Source organism: Tursiops truncatus, chromosome 2, assembly GCF_011762595.2.
Source record: "Tursiops truncatus isolate mTurTru1 chromosome 2, mTurTru1.mat.Y, whole genome shotgun sequence".
NCBI classification, from domain to species: domain Eukaryota; kingdom Metazoa; phylum Chordata; class Mammalia; order Artiodactyla; family Delphinidae; genus Tursiops; species Tursiops truncatus.
In genome coordinates, this window is record NC_047035.1 from 8,962,721 (window position 1) to 8,987,753 (window position 25,033).

The window sequence follows — 25,033 nt, forward strand, 5'->3', positions numbered from 1 at the left end:
GTGCCCCCAGCATGCGGAGCGATCTGCAAGAAGCTTGCAAAACAAGCTCACACCCCACAGCCTTCTTTGTTTTGCTTTTCCTGATCAGCTCCCTCCGGGGAGCAGCTAGAATGGCCACTTTCCTCACCAGGCAGCAAAAGCTCCCGTCTTTAACCCCACACTGCATTCAGGAGTCTTAGGCTACCGAAAGGAAAAGGCATAAAAGGCATCATAACGGCTTTGCTGAGCGCCTGTCACATGCGCTCCAAACAGCCCCTGTTTATCATCTCCTTTCATTCTTCCTTAAACCCTAGGAGGTGGGCTCTGTGTTACAGATGAGGAAGCTGAGGCTCAGAAACTAACTCATCCGGGAGCCCCGATGAACCAGCCTCTGCTCTCTCTGCTCTGGGCTTCCCGACACCAGCTTCCCAGGTCCTCGCCACTGGCTGGTGGGCTCGGGGCCAGGATGGCAACTCTACTCCATCTGACAGGAGCCACGAGGACTAGGTCTGGGAGGGATGTAGATAGACGGGAGAGAATCACGTATCGGAAGGATGACCTCCAGATCACGGTGACTGCGGTTCTGCTGCCTTCTCTCTGTGGTCTGCTCTGTACCAGGCATAGTGAGGATGCTTCAAGGAGACCACTACAAAGAACTCCTTATAGCACTTTGGGAAAGTAGGAATTATGCCTTTTGCAGACTGTAGAAACTGAGGATCAGAGAGGCTAGGGGTTTGCCCAAGGTGGCACAGCTCTGGAATGGCCAAGGGAGATGCAAGCCCAGATCTGTGCAGTTTCGAAGGATAAGTATAAACACGTTGTTGGGAGACAATTCTTCATGGGTCTTTGTGTTCTGCACGCCTTCTGAGTAAAGGCATAACAGCTCTTGTTCAGGACTATCTTTTCAATGTTTGTACAACAATGATGTTTGTACAGCAAACTGTGTCTCCTAAGAAAGAGACAGCGTCCCCTCTGGGCACATTTATTTCCCAACCAGGATGATTATCTCCCTCTGAGATAATATCTCCCTCTGAGACAAAGGTTGGGCAGGTTTGCTAGCAGCTCCCTTTGAAAGAGGGGAGTTTCCTAACTGTGGGGTTCCTCGCTGTTACACAAACCCACTGCACTCACAGAATCCACCTGGGCTGCTCTTCCTGGCCCCGGGGGACCTGCAGGGTCAGAGGCACTGATGTGAACGTGAAGTTCATGCTGCTGACTGTGCTGTGAGCAATAAAGCCCTCTGTCTATGAGTCTAAGGTCTTTGGCCAGAAACTTTTACGTCACGGCAGGCTAGCTTGCAAGCAGGTAAAATGTCACACCCTTCACCGTTCTTGACGTATCTCTGCTAAGGTTCACAAAAATCAGCTGCACCAGTCCTGGAAGGGAGAACTGGTTGAACAGCTGCACTCAGGAAAGAGGGACCTCGCATTAGCACGAGGCAAAGGTACGGCATTACACAGGGCAAGATTCAGCTCCCAGTGGCCATATTAATGGGTATATCAGGGCTACATCCAAGGAGGTGACAGGTTCTTCTGGAGCGTCATGTCTTGTTCTGAGAAAACCCATTTATAAGAAGACTGACAGACCAGAGCCTGACCTGGTTCCAGAGAGAAGAGTCATTTGGAAAAATACTTGAAGGAAATGGCCACGTTTAATCCAAAACAAAAAGGGATGATGCGGGAAGATGCAGAATGGTGGTTCAAACATAATAACTCTTACTGGCGTTTGTGCAGTCCTGTACAGTGTGTACTTTTACATCCATCATTTCATTTTATTCTCCTGCCCATGCTGTGAGCCAGGTGTCACTATTCCCATTTAACAGACAGAGAAACTGAGGCTCTAAAAAGTTAAGTATCTTGCTCCAAGTCATGAGGGGCAGAGCCAGGCCTGGGACTTGGGCATCCGGCTTCCCCATCTCAGGTGCTCTCTGCAGCCCCAGGCAATCACAGAACAGGCCACCACATGCAAGCAGGATTAGACTCGCTTCCGAGGACCAACGGGCAGAGTTAAAGGGAAGATGATTTTTGACTCAAGAGAGGAAGCTCCTAATGAGTAATTCCCATTTACTGACCCCTTACAAGGTGCCACGTTACCATATTTAAGCCTCAAAATCCTGACTTATCGTAAGTTACCACACCGACCATCATCCCACTGCACAGGTACGAATGCCGAGGCTTGGAGAGACGGAGTGATTTCCCCGGATGCACAGTGGCAGGGCCACGTCTGAGCCCAAGGCTACCTGCCTCTAGTGGAAGCCGCTGCCTTGCGAGGTGGTGTGAGCTCCCCATCGGTAAAGAAGCACAGAGAGTGACTCAACCTTCACAGGAATGCTGGAGAGGGACTCTGGCATTTTAGGGTAGATCTGCCCAGGTGATCTGGCCAGGGTTTGAACGCAATGCAAACACATGAGTCAGAATTCACATGCACGCAGGTGAGGCACAAGCCGCCTTAGGTGGTAGAAGAAGGAGGCAGATGGTGTAGACGAACTTGAGCGCCTGCTGAGGGGCAGGCTCTGCGCTGCACGACCCCCCTGTGAGGGCAGTGCTGTTACACACCCATTTTTCAGAGGAGAAAAGTGAGGCTCAGAGAGCCTGAGCGTCTGGCCCAAAGTTACCCAGGCAGGAAGGGCTAAGATAGGCTGTCTTGTGCTGAATGGAAAGGCCTAGTCCTGGGCCCACATGTGGCAGATACCCTGCAGAGGGCTAGGGAGGGCCCTGGGGCCTGGGAGTTTGAGGGACCGGATGTGGGGTCGCTGGCAGGACTCGGTGTAACTGGTGCCTTCGGGGAAGGTACAATGCCGGCCAAGGAGGAAGGGCCGGCCAGCTGACGTAGCCCGTGGTTTTCTACCCAGCTTTTCCCACGCTTTTATCGATTCCCTGCTCTCTTGTGATTCCTTTATTAATTATTTACCATGTCTGGCCCTGGACTGGGCAGCAGCAACGCTGGCATAAATGAGACATGAACCTTTGCCTTCGGGGAACCTCAGACACAGGGATGCTCTGAGACAGAGCAGGGCAGAGCGTCGGGGGCTCAGAGGAGGAGGGAGGGCCAATCACTTCCAGAGGGAGCAAGCTTCCACTCCCCCAGACCCCTCCCCGGTTCTTTCACCCTCCTGCGGGCTCTGCCTCTGCCGCTGGCGGCAGCCTGTCTGAGCTCTGGAACAACCTGCTTCAGCCACAATTCACTCTGCCCACGCAGGCTACCAGAGGGCTGGGCCGCGGACGTTCGTGACACGGAATCACACCTGCTTGGGCTCAGGTCCCCCTCCACTCCCACTTCAGCGCTCTGCAATCTGTCAGCTGTTATTCAGCATTGGTGTCCGGGCCCTGGGCTCAGACCCAGCCTGTCTTAGCCCTTCCTGCCTGGGCGACTTCGGGCCAGACCCTCAGGGTCTCCGAGCCTTGCTATCCTCTTCTCTAAAATGGGCGTGCGAGAGCACTGCCCTGGCAGGGGGCTCGTGCAGCACAGAGCCTGCCCCTCAGCAGGTGCTCAAGTTCATCCACACCATCCGCCCCCTTCTCCTTCCACGCGAGGATGTCTCCTGCCTCACCTGTGTGCTTGAGGTTGATATCCTGTATGTAATTTGTGCTCACATGACGTCGGTGGGGGCGACAAAGATGACGAAGGCTGGTGATAGCTTCTTTCTGGTTCCTTGACATCCCCCAACACAGCACAGGGGCCATCCCATGGCATGCTGCCCCATGGCCCTCCCTGCCTGACTGATTTGGTTACTGGGATACACAGCGGGGCCTAGGTGGGATCTCCAGTGGGAGTGAAGGAGGGTTGGCAGGATGTCAGCGAGGGGGCAGGAGATGCAGGCAGAACGGCCAAGAGAGGGGAGGGTGCAGGGGGCCCGGGGAGCGCATTAGTCACCCCCCTCAGGTCTCCCTCAAAGCTGCTGGAAGTCACGTCTTTTTTTTTTTTTTTTTTTTTTTGCGGTACGCGGGCCTCTCACTGTTGTGGCCCCTCCTGTTGCGGAGCACAGGCTCCGGACGCGCAGGCTCAGCGGCCATGGCTCACGGGCCCAGCCGCTCCGCGGCATGTGGGATCTTCCCGGACCGGGACACGAACCCGCGTCCCCCGCATCGGCAGGCGGACTCTCAACCACTGCGCCACCAGGGAAGCCCAAGCTAAGTCTTAATACATTTCTAATCAGCTCCCAGAGCTCCGTGCTGAGGAGATGGGGGAGGGGCTGTAATGGGGTCTGGAGAGGACAAACAGGGTCCCAGCTGTTGGCTGCCACCCTGGGTGGGCCTGAGGCTGGAGCAACCTGCTCCCCGCCCCCTCACTTTCATCCTCCTGGGGAATGAGGCTCCCCCGAGCCCCGGTGCCTGGGATGGAGGCCCAAGGAAACCAGCCCTGCTCAACAGGCTGCCCAACTTCTGGCTGCCAAACCTGACACCCGGATCACTCCCTGGCTCTCACGATGTCCCGCGGAGCAATCCTGTCACAAGACTCTCTGAAGGAACGCAAGTGACAATGGCAGCGCAGAAAGGAATTTGGGCAGTCCTTGCACCGTCTGGCTTTCTAAGTCTGGTATCAGAGACTCACCTGTGAGCTTCCATACATTACCCACATTTTATGACATTCAGAAGAGACAGAGAAATGCCAGATCAAGGTTCCAGAGGGGAGGGAGAGGCAGTGGGCCAGGTTCAGACTCAACGTTACATTCCTTTTCCCACAACGGGAGGAAAGGAGTAGGTGTGGAAGCATACTTCTTAAAAACACAGGGTTAAGAAAATTCTACTTCCAGCCAAGATGGAGTAACAAGGACTGGATCTACCCTCCCAACGGAACCAATAAAAAAATGGACAAAACATAGGGAAATGGTTTTCAAGACGCTGGACATCAGGCAGTGAGGGACAGTGACCTTTGAGAGATGGGAAACAAGTAATTGACTCTGTTTACTGCCTGGGAAGAGTTTCCAGGCTGTGGAGCAGGAAAGGGGAACCCAGATAGAGCCCAGTGGACTCTGGGGTTGAGGAGATGGGACAGAGAGTCTGGGGAGACCAAGGCAGCTGGAGACCATGAGGGAGAGGATGCAGAGGAGAGATCTGCAGAAGGACCGCTCAAATATTTAGCAGAGGACGGGTGAGCACATGTGCGTGAGGAAAACACCTGAGGCAGCAAAGAATCACCCTAAAGGATGACAGGGGATAGTACCTGGCATCCATACAGGCCAGAAACAGTACCTGTTTCCACTGGCCATTTTGAAAAATCTCATAATTCACAGGGCATTGGGTAGAATCCTCAGAGCAGCCTTGCCTCGGCAGTGGGAAAATATTACTCTTAGACTAAAGATGGCTCTGGTCCTGCCTAACAGATCTTAAAAGCAAGACCCAAAAGGATCAAACTGTTTCCAAGTAACATAATTGCATCTCAGAACAAAGCTTGAGACTATTTATAAGAACACAGAAATATCTAACATCCAACAAGGTAAAATTCACAATGTCTGGCATCCAATCAAAAATTATCAGGCATGAAAGCTGAGCCCCTGGGAGCTGTGAAAACAAAGAAGAGAAAGGGAAATCTCTCCCAGCAGCCTCAGGAGCAGGGCATTAAAGCTCCACAATCAACTTGATGTCCCTGCATCTGTGCAAGACATGAATAGACAACGAATCATCCCAAACTGAGGAGGTGGACTTTGAGAGCAAGATTTATGTTTTCCCCTTTTCCTCTTTTTGTGAGTGTGTATGTGTATGCTTCTGTGTGAGACTTTGTCTGTATAGCTTTGCTTCCACCATTTGTCCTAAGGTTCTATCCGTCCGTTTTTTGTTTTATTTTTAATTTTTCTTCTTAATAATTATTTCTTAATTTAATAACTTTATTATATTTTACTCTATTTTATTTTACTTTATCTTCCTGCTTTTTTTCCTTCCTTCCCTCCTTTCTTCCTTCCTTCCTTCCTCCCACCATTCCTCCCTCCCTCCCTCCTTCCTTTCCTTCTTTCCTTCTTTCCTTTCTCCTTCCTTCCTTCCTTCCTTTCTTCCTTCCTTTCTTCCTACGTCTATTAATTCTTTCACTCTACTTTTTCTCCCTTTTATTCTGAGCCGTGTGGAGGGAAGGCTCTTGGTGCTGCAGCCAGGAGTCAGTGCTGTGCCTCTGAGGTGGGAGAGCCAACTTCAGGACACTGGTCCACAAGAGACCTCCCAGCTCCACATAATATCAAATGGCGAAAATCTCCCAGATATCTCCATCTCAACACCAGCACCCAGCTTCACTCAACGACCAGCCAGCTACAGTGCTGGACACCCTATGCCAAACAACTAGCAAGACAGGAACACAACCCCACCCATTAGAAGACATACTGCCTAAAATCATAAGTCCACAGACACCCCAAACCACACCACCAGACGTAGACCTGCCCACCAGAGAGACAAGATCCAGCCTCTTCCACCAGAACACAGGCACTAGTCCCCTCCACCAGGAAGCCTACACAACCCACTGAACCAACTTTAGCCACTGGGGACAGACACCAAAAACAATGGGAACTACGAACCTGCAGCCTGCAAAAAGGAGACCCCAAACACAGTAAGATAAGCAAAATGAGAAGACAGAAAAACACACCGCAGATGAAGAAGCAAGATAAAAATGCACCAGACCTAACAAATGAAGAGGAAATAGGCAGTCTACCTGAAAAAGAATTCAGAATACTGATAGTAAGGATGATCCAAAATCCTGGAAATAGAATAGAGAAAATGCAAGAAACATTTAACAAGGACCTAGAAGAACTAAAGATGAAACAAGCAATGATGAACAACACAATAAATGAAATGAAAAATACTCTAGATGGGATCAATAGCAGAATAACTGAGGCAGAAGAACAGATAAGTAACCTGAAAGATAAAATAGTGGAAATAACTACTGCAGAGCAGAATAAAGAAAAAAGAATGAAAAGAACTGAGGACAGTCTCAGAGACCTCTGGGACAACATTAAATGCACCAACATTCGAATTATAGGGGTTCCAGAAGAAGAGAAAAAGAAGGGACTGAGAAAATATTGGAAGAGATTATAGTTGAAAACTTCCCTAATATGGGAAAGGAAATAGTTAATCAAGTCCAGGAAGCACAGAGAGTCCCATACAGGATAAATACAAGGAGAAATACGCCAAGACACATATTAATCAAACTGTCAAAAATTAAATACAAAGAAAACATATTAAAAGCAGCAAGGGAAAAACAACAAATAACACACAAGGGAATCCCCATAAGGTTAACAGCTGATCTTTCAGCAGAAACTCTGCAAGCCAGAAGAGACTGGAAGGACATATTTAAAGTGATGAAGGAGAAAAACCTGCAACCAAGATTACTCTACCCAGCAAGGATCTCATTCAGATTTGATGGAGAAATTAAAACCTTTACAGACAAGCAAAAGTTGAGAGAGTTCAGCACCACCAAACTAGCTTTACAACAAATGCTAAAGGAATTCTCTAGGCACAAAACACAAGAGAAGGAAAAGACCTAAATAACAAACCCCAAACAATTTAGAAAATGGGAATAGGAACATAAATATCGATAATTACCTTAAATGTAAATGGACTAAACGCTCCCACCAAAAGACACAGATTGGCTGAATGGATACAAAAACAAGACCCATATATATGCTGTCTACAAGAAACCCACTTCAGACCTAGAGACACATACAGACTGAAAGTAAGGGGATGGAAAAAGATATTCCATGCAAATGGAAACCAAAAGAAAGCTGGAGTAGCAATTCTCATATCAGACAAAATAGACTTTAAAATAAAGACTATTAGAAGAGACAAAGAAGGACACTACATAATGATCAAGGGATCGATCCAAGAAGAAGATATAACAACTGTAAATATTTATGCACCCAACATAGGAGCACCTCAATACATAAGGCAAATACTAACAGCCATAAAAGGGGAAATCGACAGTAACACACTCATAGTAGGGAACTTTAACACCCCACTTTCACCAATGGACAGATCATCCAAAATGAAAATAAATAAGGAAACACAAGCTTTAAATGATACATTAAACAAGATGGACTTAATTGATATTTATAGGTCACACCATCCAAAAACAACAGAATACACATTTTTCGCAAGTGCTCATGGAACATTTTCCAGGATAGATCATATCTTGGGTCACAAATCAAGTCTTGGTAAATTTAAGAAAATTGAAATTGTATCAAGTATCTTTTCCGACCACAACGCTATGAGACTAGATATCAATTACAGGAAAAGATCTGTAAAAAATACAAACACATGTCGGCTAAACAATACACTACTTAATAACGAAGTGATCACTGAAGAAACCAAAGAAGAAATTAAAAAATACCTAGAAACAAATGACAACGGAGACACGATGACCCAAAAGCTATGGGATGCAGCAAAAGCAGTTCTAAGAGGGAAGTTTATAGCAATACAATCCTACCTTAAGAAACAGGAAACATCTCGAATAAACAACCTAACCTTGCACCTAAAGCAATTAGAGAAAGAAGAACAAAAAACCCCAAAGTTAGCAGAAGGAAAGAAATCATAAAAATCAGATCAGAAATAAATGAAAAAGAAATGAAGGAAACGATAACAAAGATCAATAAAACTAAAAGCTGGTTCTTTGAGAAGATAAACAACATTGATAAACCATTAGCCAGACTCATCAAAAAACAAGGGAGAAGACTCAAATCAATAGAATTAGAAATGAAAAAGGAGAAGTAAGAACTGACACTGCAGAAATACAAAAGATCATGAGAGATTACTACAAGCAACTCTATGCCAATAAAATGGACAACCTGGAAGAAATGGACAAATTCTTACAGAAGCACAACCTTCCTAGACTGAACCAGGAAGAAACAGAAAATATAAACAGACCAATCACAAGCACTGAAATTGAAACTGTGATTAAAAATCTTCCAACAAACAAAATCCCAGGACCAGATGGCTTCACAGGCAAATTCTATCAAACATTTAGAGAAGAGCTAACACCTATCCTTCTCAAACTCTTCCAAAATATAGCAGAGGGAGGAATACTCCCAAATTCATTCTACGAGGCCACCATCACCTTGATACCAAAACCAGACAAGGCTGTCACAAAGAAAGAAAACACAGGCCAATATCACTGATGAACATAGATGCAAAAATCCTCAACAAAATACTAGCAAACAGAATCCAACAGCACATTAAAAGGATCATATACCATGATCAAGTGGGGTTTATTCCAGAAATGCAAGGATTCTTCAGTATAGGCAAATCAATCAATGTGATAAACCATATTAACAAATTGAAGGAGAAAAACCATATGATCATTTCAATAGATGCAGAGAAAGCTTTTGACAAAATTCAACACCCATTTATGATAAAAACCCTGCAGAAAGTAGGCACAGAGGGAACTTTCCTCAACATAATAAAGGCCATAAATGACAAACCCACAGCCAACATCATCCTCAATGGTGAAAAGCTGAAAGGATTTCCACTAAGATCAGGAACAAGACAAGGTTGCCCACTCTCACCACTCTTATTCAACATAGTTTTGGAAGTTTTAGCCACAGCAATCAGAGAAGAAAAGGAAATAAAAGGAATCCAAATTGGAAAAGAGGAAGTAAAGCTGTCACTGTTTGCAGATGACATGATACTATACATAGAGAATCCTAAAGATGTTACCAGAAAACTACTAGAGCTAATCAATGAATTTGGTAAAGTTGCAGGATACAAAATTAATGCACAGAAATCTTTGGCATTCCTATACACTAATGATGAAAAATCTGAAAGTGAAATCAAGAAAACACTCGCATTTACCATTGCAACAAAAAGAATAAAATATCTAGGAATAAACCTACCTAAGGAGACAAAACACCTGTACGCAGGAAATTATAAGAAACTGATGAAAGAAATTAAAGATGATACAAATAGATGGAGAGATATACCATGTTCTTGGATTGGAAGAATCAACATTGTGAAAATGACTCTACTACCCAAAGCAATCTACAGATTCAATGCAATCCCTATCAAACTACCACTGGCATTTTTCACAGAACTAGAACAAAAAATTTCACAATTTGTATGGAAACACAAAAGACCCCGAGAGCCAAAGCAATCTTGAGAACGAAAAACAGAGCTGGAGGAATCAGGCTCCCTGACTTCAGACTATACTACAAAGCTACAGTAATCAAGCCAGTATGGTACTGGCACAGAAACAGAAAGATAGATCACTGGAACAGGAAAGAAAGTCCAGAGATAAACCCATGCACATATGGTCACCTTATCTTTGATAAAGGAGGCAGGAATGTACAGTGGAGAAAGGACAGCCTCTTCAATAAGTGGTGCTGGGAAAGCTGGACAGGTATATGTAAAAGTATGAGATTAGATCACTCCCTAACACCATACACAAAAATAAGCTCAAAATGGATTAAAGATCTAAATGTAAGGCCAGAAACTATCAAACTCTTAGAGGAAAACATAGGCAGAACATTCTATGACATAAATCACAGCAAGCTCCTTTTTGACCCACCTCCTAGAGAAATGGAAATAAAAACAAAAATAAACAAATGGGATCTAATGAAACTTCAAAGCTTTTGCACAGCAAAGGAAACCATAAACGAGATGAAAAGACAACCCTCAGAATGGGAGAAAACATTTGCAAATGAAGCAACTGACAAAGGATTAATTTCCAAAATTTACAAACAGCTCATACAGCTCAATAACAAAAAAACAAACCCAATCCAAAAATGGGCAGAAGACCTAAATAGACATTTCTCCAAATAAGATATACAGACTGCCAACACTCACACGAAAGAATGCTCAACATCATTAATCATTAGAGAAATGCAAATCAAAACTACAATGAGGGATCACCTCACACCAGTCAGAATGGCCATCATCAAAAAATCTAGAAACAATAAATGCTGGAGAGGGTGTGGAGAAAAGGGAACACTCCTGCACTGCTGGTGGGAATGTGAATTGGTACAGCCACTATGGAGAACAGTATGGAGGTTCCTTAAAAAACTACAAATAGAACTACCATATGACCCAGCAATCCCACTACTGGGCATATACTCTGAGAAAACCATAATTCAAAAAGAGTCATGTACCAAAATGTTCATTGCAGCTCTATTTACAATAGTCCGAAGATGGAAACAACCAAAGTGCCCATCTTCAGAAGAGTAGATAAAGAAGATGTGGCACATATATACAATGGAATATTACTCAGCCATAAAAAGAAACGAAATTGAGCTATTTGTAATGAGGTGGATAGACCTAGAGTCTGTCATACAGAGTGAAGTAAGTCAGAAAGAGAAAGACAAATACCGTATGCTAACACATATATATATGGAATTTAAGAAAAAAAAAAGTCATGAAGAACCTAGGAGGGTAAGACAGGAATAAAGACACAGACCTACTAGAGAACAGACTTGAGGCTATGGGGAGGGGGAAGGGTGAGCTGTGACAAAGCGAGAGAGAGACATGGGCATATATACACTACCAAACGTAAGGTAGATAGCTAGTGGGAAGCAGCCGCACAGCACAGGGAGATCAGCTCGGTGCTTTGTGACCGCCTGGAGGGGTGGGATAGGGAGGGTGGGAGGGAGGGAGATGCAAGAGGGAAGAGATATGGGAACATATGTATATGTATAACTGATTCACTTTGTTATAAAGCAGAAACTAACACAGCATTGTAAAGCGTTTATACTCCAATAAAGATGTTAAAAAAATAAACTTAAATAAAAATAAAAATTATCAGGCATGCAAAGCAGCAGGAAAATATGATTCATAATGAGGAGAAAAAGCAATCAATCAAAACCAGCCCAGAGCTGATGCACATTTAGAATTAGTATATGAGGACTTTTGAACAGTTAACTGTATTCCATATATTAAAAAGCTAGAGGAGGGGTTTCCCTGGTGGCGCAGTGGTTGAGAGTCCGCCTGCCGATGCAGGGGACGCAGGTTCATGCCCCAGTCCGGGAGGATCCCACATGCCGTGGAGCGGCTGGGCCCGTGAGCCATGGCAGCTGGGCCTGCGCGTCCGGAGCCTGTGCTCCGCAACGGGAGAGGCCACAACAATGAGAGGCCCGCGTACCGCAAAAAAAAAAAAAAGCTAGAGGAAACACTGAACATGTTAAGAAGAAGACTGAAAGTATAAGAAAGACCCAAATTAAACTTCTGATATGAAAACTACAATGTCTGAGGTCGAAAATATACTGGATAGGATTAGCAGAGATTAGACATTCAAAAAAATATTGCTGAGCTTGAAGATATGTAAATAATAATTATCAAAATGAAACACAAACAGAAAAAAAAAGCCTCAAAAAAATGAACAAGCATCAGGAAGCAGTGAGACAATGTCAGGCAGCCTGATATACGTGCTAGAATCTCCAAAGGAGCGGAGAGAGACAGGGGAAGAGAGAATCTGTAAGAAATAATGGAAAACTCATAGAACTCAACAATAAAAAATAATCTAATTAAAAATGGGCAGAGGACCCGAATAGGCATTTTTCCAAAGAAGATATTCAAATGGCCAACAGGTACATGAAAAGGTGCTCAACATCACAAGTCATCAGGGAAAAATACAAATCAGAACCACAGGGAGATATCACCTCATGCCTGTTAGAATGGCTACTATCAAAAAGACAGAGATAACAAGTGTTGGAGAAGATGTGGAGAAAAAGGATCCCTTGTGCATTGTTGATGGGAATGTAAATTGGTGTAGCCAATATGGAAAACCGTAGGGGGGTTCAAAAATTAAATTAAATAATTAAAAACAGAACTACCGTATGATCCAGCAATTCCACTTCTGGGTATGTATCTGAAGGAAATGAAATCACTGTCCTGAAGAGACATCCACACACACAGTACAATAACCAGGACACTGAAACAAACTAAGTGTCTATTAACAGATGAATACTTAAGGAAAATGTGGTATATTAATATCTACATACATGTATATGTGTGTATATATGTGTATATATAAAATTCAGTCATGAAAAAGAAGGAAATCTTGTCATATGAGACATACTGGATGGATCTGGAGGGCATAATGCTAGGTGAAATAAGTCAGAGAAAGATACTCTCACTTAAACGTGGAATCTAAAAAAAATAAACTCATAGGGACAGACCAGATTGGTGTTTTCCAGAGGCAGGAGGTGGGGAACTGGGTGAAAGTAGTCAATTTTTTTTTTTTTTTTTTTTTTTTTTTTTTTTTTGCTGTACATGGCCCTCTCACTGTTGTGGCCTCTCCCGCTGCGGAGCACAGGCTCCAGACGCACAGGCTCAGCGGCCATGGCTCACGGGCCCAGCCGCTCTGTAGCAAGTGGGATCTTCCCGGACCGGGGCACGAACCCGTGTCCCCTGCATCGGCAGGTAGACTCTCAACCACTGCGCCACCAGGGAAGCCCAGTAGTCAATCTTATAACCTCCAGTTATAAGATAAATGAGTTCTGGGGATATAATGTACAGCATGGTGATTATAGCTAAATACCGTATTGTATATATGAAAGTTGCTCAGACAGTACATCTTAAAAGTTCTCATCCCAATAAAAAAAGAATTGTAACTATGTGAGGTGACAGATGTCAACTAAACTTATTGTGGTAATTTTTTTGCAGTATATACATGTATGAAATTACTGTGTTGTACACCTTACACTTATACAATGTTATATGTCAACTATATCTCAATAAAACTGGAGGGAGGAAAAAGAATGGCAGAGAATTTTCCAAATGTGATGAAAAGTATAAACCCACAGATACAGGATGCTCCCAAACCCTAAGGACAAGAAGCAGGAAGAAAACTACACTAAGGTACATTATAATCTAAGTGCTCAAAAATCAATAAGGAAAAAACTGTAAACACAGCCAAAGGAAAAAAAAGACACATTATGTTCGAACAAACAAGATAAGGACGGCAGCAGATTTCTCAGTAGAAACAAGGGAAGCAGGAAGATGGCTGAATAATATCTTTAAAGTATTGAAAAAGTCAATCTAGAATTCTATGCCAAGTAAAAAATAAACATTCAAAAATGAAAGCCAAAAAAAATAAAGACCTTTTTCCTCAGACATACAAAAACTGAAAGAATTCATCACCAGCACTTTTGAACTACTAGAAATGTTAAAGTCCTTTGGACAGAAAGAAAATGATAACACACAGAAATATGGACCTACACAAAGGAATAAAGAGCACTGGAAATAGTGCCCATATGGGAAAATATTTAAGTTCTTCCCTTACTATTTAAATCTCTTTAAAAGTTAGTTAACTTCTAACAAAAATGACAACGATACAATGTGAGGTTTAAAACACACATAGAAGTGAAATGTGCAACAATAATGGCAAAAAAGTTTAGAGGGGAGAAATAGAAGTGTATTGTTATAAGGTTCTTACACTGAATGTGAAGCGGCATAATATCACTTGTAGATAGGCTGTGCTAAGCTAAAGATATACACTCTAAATCTTAAAGCAACCACTAAAATAACAAAACGATTATAGCCAATAAGCCAAGAGAGGAGACAACATGAGATAATAAAAAATTCTCAATGAATCCAAAAGAAGGCAGAAAAAGAAGAAAAGGGGAACAAAGAACAGGTGGGACCAATAGGAAACAAACAGTGAGATAGTAAATTTAAACCCAACTATAGAAAAACACATTAAACGTAAATGGTTTAAACACTCCTGTCAGAAGGCAGAGATTGTAAAATTGGATTTAAAAAATAAGCTGAAGAGGCACAGAGATCTGGGTTTGAATCGAAGCCTGTGTGCCCTGGGGCAAGTGACTTTGCCTCTCTAAGCCTCAGTTTTTTCATCTATAAAATGGATCTTGGGCTTCCCTGGTGGTGCAGTGGTTGAGAGTCCACCTGCCGATGCAGGGGACACGGGTTCGTGCCCCGGTTCAGGAGGATCCCACGTGCCGCGGAGCGGCTGTGCCCGTGAGCCATGGCCGCTGAGCCTGTGCTCTGCAATGGGAGAGGCCACAGCAGTGAGAGGCCCACGTGCCACAAAAAAAAAAAAAAAAAAAAAAAAAAAATTGGATCTTAAAATTGCCTATTCCATGGGGGTGTCATAAGATTTAGAAGTGAGATTCTATGTATTACTCAATCCAGGGCCTGCCTGTTACCTCCTAAACGTTTGATAAAAGGCAGCTATGATGGGAAGGTACAAGGACATCTTGAGGGGACAGAACCGGGAGGGAGTAAACAGAGATGGGCTTCCATCATCTCAGAGTAGAGAAGCTGGGGTTTGGATCCCCAAAGTTGGGCTGAGTTCACAGCAGGTGCTCCACAAACACTCAAGTGTTCAATTGCAGATTTGTAATCCACTTCCAGACGACCTGGTTCTCTTAGCTCTGTGAGATATAATTGTTTCAAGTCAGATGGAATGCCTTGACCCTTAAAACACTATCTAGAAATTTGGTCTACAAAATGTACCACAGATTTTCACTTCTTCTTTAACGTCTCATTACACCCTTGCAAAAATGTAGCACTATATGCTCTCCCGAGGCAGGTCTAATTAGAATGATAAAATATTTACATCTTTAAAATCGGAATTCAAAGTTCAAGACAAGCCCTTTGGTTGAAAACATACGAGATAATAGACAATTTGTATTTTAATAATTCTTGCTTAAAGAAAAAGGAGCAGTAGCTGGCTGGGGAACACATTCTCTAAGTAGCAGATTGCCAGAGTCCCTAGAATTCTCTTTCTCTGGGAAACGCTGTGTTCCTCTGGGGAGGGAAAACTGCTGCTGGTTTCTTGCAAATCTTTGGGAATGCTCCCACTGGCCCCTGAGAATAGCTACGACCATTTCAAGAGATAACAGAATCGCCTCTTCAACTTAACCAGAAGTCGTTTGTGGTTTTTCCCCCCCTCCATGAAAAATGATTAAAATGCAAATTAACCGTGAGACTGCCAAGGCCCAGGGGGAGGGAGGGTGGGAGAAGGAGGTCTAGCAGTGGATGTTATCAGCATCTCAGCTATGATTAGACCATGCATCTTATCTTCCAGAAAGACCCACTCAGTGGGCCATAATGTTCCAGGTGTGACTGTGTCCTCCCAGCAGCAAGGCCAAGGTTCTAAGAGCTGGGCTGAGGGGGGAAAGTCAGGGGAGGGCCCTGCTCCTCAAACCACGAAGCCTCCTCAGATCTCCCCCCAGCAGGTAGTGATCCCCCTTCCCACGTCTCCTCACTCCATCCCGTGTCCCACAGCTCTTCTTCCCTCCATAACTCAAGGAACCTACTGTCTTTCTAGTTAGTACCTACTAGGCTGAACTATATGAAATTGTCATTTTGTAGGTCAAAATGGTCAAGCATCAGCAACTTCATATGGTTCAGTCTAGTAGTTACGGTGTAGCTCCTTAGTAATAATTTACTTCTCTCCTGGGCCTGGAAATTTTTTACAAGGTTTTGTCAAGCTCCACACACATCTGTCTAGTCTAGAGATACTTATCGCAATGGCAGTTCCAGGATGAATCCAGTCCACATACCTATTCTGTTTGGACCAGGCGCAGCCTGTCTCCAAAGATGTTTGCCATTCACCCTTCCCTCCCCCTTGGACATGCATGCTGTTTCCTGCATCAAGAGGTAGAATCTGGTTCCCTTGTCCTTAGATCTGGGCTGGCCTTCAGATTTTCTTGACCAAACAAATGTGGAGTTAGTGACATTCTGGGACTTCCCAGTCTGGTTCATAAGAAGCTTCGCAGTGTCCACCTAGGAACGCTGATTTGAGAGGGGAGGCAGTGCTACACAAGAAGTTCGATGACCCTGATACCACCATGCTGGAAGGAGGCCCCACTTGCCTAAAGAAACACTTGCAGGATGAAAGACCAAGTGGAGAGAAGGGTCAGGCTGCACAGAGGTGTCAGACACGTGTGTGAAGCTGTGAGACTCCAGCCCCGAGGCCCCAGCTGATGCCATCAGGGCAGAAACAAACTGCCTAGCCCACTTCTTCCTAAATTCTCATCCCACAAAAGAAATGATTGCTACCACGGTGTAACTGAAATGGTAAGCAATAAGTAATTATTAAAACAGCCCACATCGTGGTTGGTCAGTTAGTTAAAAATTTTTAATTAGTTGTCAACATTTGAAAATCCAGACTGCTTATAAGCATCGGAGATTTCAGTTTTCTTAAAAACCCACAAGCACCCGCAGCCCTGGGCCTGTGAGTTTGTACAGCATGGGCAAGTCGCTGGAGCTCAGTGCCGCTGTCTGTGCCCCCTCCAGGCCACAGCCCTGCTCTCCGGGTCACCGCAGCCCCCCACCCCACCCTGCTCCACTCCATGAGGCCACCTGCCTGGCCCTGGTCCCTCCGGCTTCATCTCTGCTCCCTCCCACATGCCCCTCGGCCCAACCAGATGGTCACTTGCAACCGTCATTCCCAGTAAGAGACACTATTCAAGCCCCTTCCATTTCAAGCCATTTCATGTCATTCCCCCCACCTGGAGTGTCCTCCTTCATCTACATAACAGCTATGCATCCTTCAAACTCAGCTCAATTCAAACCTCCTCCGGAAGCCTTCCCCCGGTCTCCAGAGCTGGGTGAGGTGCCTCTTCTGCCGTACCAGGGCGCCTTTGTTTACCTCCACCCTGTCACATATCACACGGCAGGGCCTGTGACCCTCTGCCCCCCAGCACTCCACGTAGGGAGGGCCTAGCACACAGGAAATGATTGTTGAATGACTAGATGAACAGCTCCACGAGGTAGGCCATTTGTCCCCATTTCACAGATGATGAAACTGAGGCTTAGAGAAGTGATCTCTCCACTGCCTCTCAAAGACCAGTGGCCACCAACACAAGAACCAAGATCCTTATTCTTCAGGGATCTTCAGACCTAATAAAGGTTGAGCTGTTGTCTCCCCAAAAGATATACTGAAGTCCTAATCCCCAGTACCTGTGAATGTGTCCTTATTTGAAAATAAGATCTCTGCAGATGTCATCAAAAGAAGATGAGGTCAGTAGGGTGGGCCCTAATCCGATATGACTGGTGTCCTGATAGGAAGGGAAGAACAGACAAGCTACGGAACACCAAGGATTGCAGCCCACACCCATGAGGCCGAGGGAGTCGCAGGCTTATCCTCCCCAGAGCCTTCAGAGAGACCACAGCCCTGTCGACTTTGGACTTGGAGCCTCCAGAACTGGGAGAGATTACATTTCTGCTGTTTTAAGTCACCCAGTTTTTGGTAATTTGTTACAGCAGCCGTAGGAAATGAAGAAAGATTTCTTTAAAAACTTGTTTCAAAATGCACATAAACATGCTACTTTGCGTACCTCGGGGGCTCAACGATTCCCTGAAGCTGGTCCATGGAAGGATCCCGGGGCCTCCCACCGTCCCCCAGCACCTGGACTGCTCTGGGAGGTGGTACGATTATGGGAAGGATGCTCCTGTGTCAGTCCCACTCATGGCTCCCAGCCTGTGAGCCGAACCACCTGGGCTCTCCATTCTCTCCCTGTCTGTACCATGACAGTAATATAGGCACCCATTCCAACTCTAGGTTTCCCACCTGTGCCAGGTGTGGTCTGGAGGAAGGGAGAACCTCAATCTTCTTTCTTTTTTTTTAAATTTATTTTATCGATGTGTATAGTTGATTTACGATGTTGCGTAGTTTCTGGTGTACAGCAAAGTGATTCAATTATACACACACACACACACACACACACACATATTTTGTCACATTCTTTTCCATTATGGTTTATCACAATATATTGAATATAGTTCCCTGCGTTATGTAGTAGGACCTCATTGTTTAGCCATTCCATATTATATATTATAGTTTGCATCTGCTAATCCCAGACAAGAACCTCAATTTTGGAGCAAGCTCCCAGGTTACATTATTTTGGGCCTGAATATTTCAATTTGCTGAATTGATAATGGAGTGACTTCCAGGGACAACATGACTTTTTATGACCTAAAAGGGACCAAGGACTTGCTCCATCTAAAGATGGGGGAGGGGAACAGCCCCACAGTGCGGGTTTGGGGTCCGGGCCTCAACCTTGATCGCACACTGGAATCAATTACGGGATGAAAAGAAAACACTGATGCTGGCTCCCAGCTCCAGACTCAGATGGGAGTGTCTGGGGCCGGACCTGGGCAGCAAGACCCTTAAAAGCTCCCAGGTGATTGTAGTGGCAGCAACATTTGGGAACTACTGGGTTTAAACTAGTCACTGTAAGGACAATGCAAGACAAAAATAAGAGCGAGCTCTTATGTCATAGGCATGCTTGTTCTACAGGGAGGTACAACCTAGAAACATGGAAACGGGGCTCCTTGTCCCTCTAGTTCATTCCATGCGCTGGCCCAGCACACAGTAGGTCTCTTAAATGTTCATTCCCTTCCCGAGGTCTCAGGGTCTCTGAATTTCACGCATGATGCTGGGCTTGCCCCAGAGCAAGAGCTCCAAGGGTCCCAGGTGGAAGCTGCAGGCTTCTTACAAACCAATCTCACATTGTTAAGCTAATCTCACAATGTCACTCACACTGCATTGTCTTGGTCAGAAAAATCACTAAGGCCAGCTCACATTAAGGGGAGGGGAATCAGATCTTAAACTCCCTCACGGGGGGCCAACATGTACCTCCAGGAGGTAGGGAAGGAACAGACGGGGCCGTCTTTGGAGACAGGCTACCCCACCGACAACAAAGGGATTTGAGGATCAGTCTTCAACATCTGCGATTCTCCCCTCCCCTCCAGCTCCTAGGGGGTCTGGGTAGCCTTGCCCTCCTGGCCATCTCTGGCCATAGGGAAATGCATGTCCCTGTTTACTATTCAACCCTCCAGAATCTCCAGGGACTCAGGGACTGTGTAGAGTGGGGCTGGGGTGTTTCCAGGGTGGGGGAAAGAGAGGCTGAGTGCCTCCAGGGCTCAGGGTCGAGCTGAGTCTTTACATCCTCAGCGACCACAGCCTCTTCTAAGCCCAAACCCACAGCCCGGTGTACCCGCACCAGGGAGGGCACATCTGCACAAGAGGATTTGTTGGATAACTGATGTCCACTCTGTACATCCAAGAAGTGTCTTTTTTTTTTTTTTTTTTTTTGCGGTACGCAGGCCTCTCACTGTTGTGGCCTCTCACTGTTGTGGCCTCTCCCATTGCAGAGCACAGGCTCCGGACGCGCAGGCTCAGGGGCCATGGCTCACGGGAGCAGCCGCTCCGTGGCATGTGGGATCTTCCCGGACCGGGGCACGAACCCGTGTCCCCTGCATCGGCAGGCGGACTCTCAACCACTGCGCCACCAGGGAAGCCCAAGAGTGTCTTTCTGAGGCTTAGTTTTTGAGCGGGAAATCTCTCTAAAATGGCATATATCCTCCAGGTCTTTTTAAGCCATGAAGAGGTCATATTTCACAGCTTGGATTTTGGAGCCACAAGAATATGGTTTCTTTTACTCCATCAGTGAATCAAACAGGTGTGCACTTCCGACTCCATCCATCCCTCCAGCTGTGGCCTCTACGGGCGGCTGGGGTTTTCCCAGGGCACTGCTTCAATGATAAGCTATTCCTGCTCAGTCACCTACAGTGGCTCCCACTGTCTACTGATTAAATGTGAACTTCTCATCCTGGGCAGTTAGCACCTTCTACAACCTGGCCCTGGCCTCTGTCTCCCAGTTCTACTGTGCTCCCTACCCTCCAGTTTCCTGAAGGATTCTGTGAATATATTCTGGGCTTTCCTACCTCCATGCCTCTCTGATTATTTTTTATTTTTTTGGCCGCTCTGCGTGGCTTTCGGGATCTTAGCTCGCCAACCGGGAATTGACCCCGGGGCCATGGCAGTGAAAGCGCCAAGTCCCAACCACTGGACCGCCAGGGAGGTTCCATACCTGTCTGCTTAGAATGCCCTTATTCCCAGGTCCGCCAGGGGAAATCTGCCTCTAGTTCCCATCCATCAGAACTCCCAGCCTCGAGTACCGATGAACAGGTGTTTGGCGCAGGGGCATGTGACACCTCAAACTCACTATCTTTTCCGGTTAATGGCTTTTCCTGCACATACATCTTGTCTTACCCTCATCCAATCATCTAACAGATGCTTGCGGAGGGCCTATTTTATACCAGGCATTTTGGTCGCCCTTTCAAGGAATGGCCTGGTCCATCATTTCTCCACTACTCTCCAAGCATCCAGAAAGAAAATCTACATCCCATTCAACTTTGTCCCCCAGCATCCCTGTCCCAGTGCCTGACACAGGGCTTGGCACAAGGCAGGCACTCAACGTTAGCTGAACAAGTGGACGGAGGCCTTCACATGTCTCTATCAAACTGCCCTCTGCTGACGTGTGGGGATATCGACTTGGTCACGTGCAGCAGTCACTGTACACCCACAGCATATCCTGCGCGCTCACCGTGCCAGCACTGCTAAGTGCTACAGACGAAGTAAGCGTTCCCACCCTCGTGGGGATAAGAGGGACAGAGAAACACCAGAATGAAATCCATTCGATCACAACGCACCACGAGGAGAGCACTTCCCGGGGGGAGGAGGAGAGATGAGTCATCTTTAAATATGTCCTTCCTGTCCCTTATTTTGTGTCTTTCTCAGGGGGAAGCGATAAGGTGGAAACCCAGCAGCTTTGCAGATCCTCAGACCCAGATTTGAAACCCATTTTCCTCCTTGCTAATGGTGTGTCCTGGGCAAATCGTTTCATTTCGCTGAAGTTTGGTATCCTGATCTGTAATATGGGGATAACAGTGCCAATGTCACAGACGTGTAAGGATTTACTGTAATCAGGTGTGTAAGAGCCCGCGTCTGGCACATAGCAGATGCTCAGCAAAACGTCAGCATCTCTCCCCGTTTGGTGATGCTTCACGTTTCTGTCCCTGCAGCTAACCCAGGACTGAGTGTGTAATCAATGCCCAAACATCTGTCCACAGTAATAAACTGACCACATTAAACTTGAATTGTAAAAAAAAAAGAAAAAAAAAAAACCCAGAACTCCACCTCTGCGCAGGCTCTGCCTATATAGATATGCTGAAAAGCCCTATGTTTATTTTGTCAAGTTACCATAGCAACTCCTGATGCTCCAGCCAGCCCCAGGATTAGCAGTTATCAATTTATCTTGTAACCATGGAAATGTCAGCTGTTTGGTGGGATCCAGAGCTGGGAGGCAGAGGCAGATATCGTGTGAGCTCTTCTCCCCTCTAGAAATAAATCCGGTGAAGCCTCCTCCGTCCACGCAGTTAACAGTCAGCACTATCTAAAATGATGTCCATATGACAATATTTATAAACATGGGTTTAGGAACAGGAGACAGAAAATTAGGCAAAAAAGAAGACCAGCATGGCTCATGGGAGCAATTAGCATGATGGAAAACCTGTTAAGAGACTGCCAAGAGCTGGAATCTGGGTTCCCTTGAGCCAACCTGGGGATTCTGCACCCATTCGTGCTTGCGTTGGGAGCTCGCTGTCCCTACTGCCTAGATTTTGCTGTTACTTTTAAACAGATTTCCACCATGGTGAAGTTTGGGGGAAAAGGAAAGTGTGCCTTGAAACTCCATTCCCTGGAAAAGTAAACAGCAACCAGTGGAGCCCCTGCCACATGCCCAGGGGACAGAGGGAACCTGGGGGGCCTTCCTACCCCTGGGCTCCCAACATAACCAACTCGATAGAAGGTGCAAGGTCTGAATTTGGTACTTGGGGATTTACTCTCCTAGCCCAAATGCGGTGGCCCTTCCCTGGAGCCAGACTGTAACTCCAAAAGGCCACAGACAGCTCCAGCTCCGGAAAGCAGGCGTTTGCCTTTGTTCTGGCTCCAGAGTTAAGGCACCAAACATAAAGATCGCTCCACGCTCAGAGCTTCCGGGGATTCCCCTGGAGAAAAAAATCCCAGCGATGAGAGGTCATCTGTTTTGTCTGCCACTGGGAAACTGTTTTGTGTCGAGAGAAGAGTTATGGTCGCGCCGGGCACTGATGGCTACAGAGTCAGCACAAAGCAGAAAAAGGAGAAAACGAATGCTGTGCTCTGGCGCTTGGCTGGTCACAGAGCGGGTCTCGCCGCCTTCCTCGGGCTACAGAGTCTGGTCTCCACCAAACGGGAGAAAATTGAGGTGGGAGGCGTCCGAGGTCAGCAGCAAGTGACAGATTACCCGGCGCCTCGGGAAGATACAGAATGGGGAAGAGCGAGGCTGCCTGCCCACCCGGGTACGCACGGATCTGGGCTGCCCCGCCTTGGAGAGCTGCGAGGCAACGGAGGGAGGACAGCAGGTGGGGGATGGGCAGGGACGGGACCCCTGCCGAGGCCCCTCGCACAGGTCGATCCGGGGAACACTGGGCGCACAGCCTGCCCCGCCCCCGGGAGTCATGCTCGCGGCCCCAGACGCGCGCACCCAGTGGGGATGCCAGCTCCGGACAAAGGACCCGCGCTCGGATCGCCGGCGGGCGCCACCGCCCGGCCTGAACCCTCCCGGTGCGCTCAGCCCCGGCGGGGAGGGCGAGACCGTGGCCCCGAACCTGCCCAAACTTGGCGGCCCGGGGCGCGCGTGGAAGGAGCCCCATTACCTGTGCGGCCATAAAAGACAGATCCATGGTGTCGCTGCTGCCGCCGGCGCTCGAGTTCTCCCTGCTGCTGCTGCTGGTCCAGCCGCCCGCACAGCTGGCCGGGAGAAGGCCACGCAGCGCGCAGGCCTCCCCGAAACCCCACGGCGGCGACGCCGACCTCGGCAACCGGGTGGGGGCGGCAGGTCCCGAGCCCGCGCGGAGCCTTCAGCTCCCTCTGCGCTCACTGGGTGGAGGGCTTGGAGCCTGGGGGCGGGGCGGGGCGGGGCTCGGGGGTAGGGAGGGGGCAAGACGCCCCTTCACGTGACCACTCCCTGCCCCACCCCCGAGGGCGGGGCTCGGTAGAACCCCGGACGGCTCACCGTCGCTTACCTCCGCGTGCTGGAGGGAGGAGCAGAAGCACGAGGTCGCTTATCTGGTCGGTGCAAGAAGCAGCCCAGAACCCAAGTCCAGTGCTGTTGGCGTCCTGCCCCGTGCTGTTGAGCCCAGTTCCCTAGGGGGCCAGCGGTGCTTTCGTGGGGCTGGCTTGCCAGGGTCAGGGTTAACAGGCTTTTTGTACCGACACTGCGCCCAGAGTCCGGTGTCCTCGGGGCTCTCGAACTGGGCAGAAGAAGGTTTAAATCCTAGCTCTGCTCTTGCGGCTTGGGCAAGGTAGTGGCTCTCTGAGCCTGGGTTTTGTCATCTGTAAAATGAAGAAAACAGAACCAGAGAATTTAATGAGATCATGAATCTGGTACACAGTGTCTTCAATAAGTGAGAGCTCTAACATGGCTAATAACATAACAGACTAAACTGTGAATGGTGCCTTCTAGAATTGCACAGTGCACAACTTGCACAACTGGTACCTTATGGCCCTGTTTTAATCTCTCCCTACCTCCAGCAAGTATCCCAAACGTGCGGCTGCAATAGCTAAAATGCGGACAATGGCAGAGATGCCGGAAGGAGCCTATTCCCATGTGTGCATGTATGTGTGTGACACCCCAGACCTGGTGACTGGCCCACAGGAGAGCAGGTGGGAGCTTTGTCCATCTTGAAGGGCTCACTGGTAGGGACTGGGTTGTGCGTTACCTGTGCAGCCTTAAAGGACAGATCCATATATGTCCCTACTGCTGCCTGTGCTCGAAACCTCGCTGCCGCTGCTCGCCCAGCAGCCTGCACAGCTGACGGGGAGAAGGCCATGCAGCGAGCAGGCGTCCCCGAACCCCACTGTGGTGGCAGCACCGACCTCAGCAAATGGGACCAGTGCCTTACTGACAATGTTTGTGTCCCCTCAAAATTCATATGTTGAAACCAGTCTGATAGTATTTGGAGGTGGGACCTTGGAGAAGTAATTAGGTCACTAGGTCATGAGGGTGGAGCTCTGGTAAGGGGATTAATGCCCTTTTAAGAAGAGACACCAGAGCAGAAGTTCATTTTAATTGAGTCAAAGTTTATTAATATTTAACTATACACTTAGCCCTTGTTGAAGAAATCCTTTCTCAACTTGAGACCATGGAGATAGTCTCCTGTAGTTTTTAATTTTTGTTTTATTTTTTCATATTTCAGCCCTTTTCTTACTGATTATTTTTTTGGTACGGGTTAAGGAAGAAATTTCATCTTTTCCATATTAATAATCCATTATCCCATCCCTTTTATTGACCAGTCCA

The 25,033-nt window shown here is 46.8% G+C and overlaps 1 protein-coding gene across 2 annotated transcripts in view; it reads right to left on the reverse strand.

The window, feature by feature from the left end:
- C2H14orf132 (chromosome 2 C14orf132 homolog) overlaps positions 1-23,634 on the reverse strand; it is a 52,795-nt gene extending 29,161 nt beyond the window's left edge. The window contains exon 1 of one of the 2 annotated variants that reach the window (XM_033850659.2): positions 23,391-23,634. Coding sequence is in view for 1 of the 2 variants with exons in the window: in XM_019918359.3 (XP_019773918.1) it covers positions 23,391-23,417 (27 nt within the window). In the remaining variant the exon portion in view is untranslated. The remainder of the gene's footprint in view (positions 1-23,390) is intronic. The other variant, XM_019918359.3, reaches the window with a different exon arrangement.
- Positions 23,635-25,033: the final 1,399 nt, after the last annotated feature.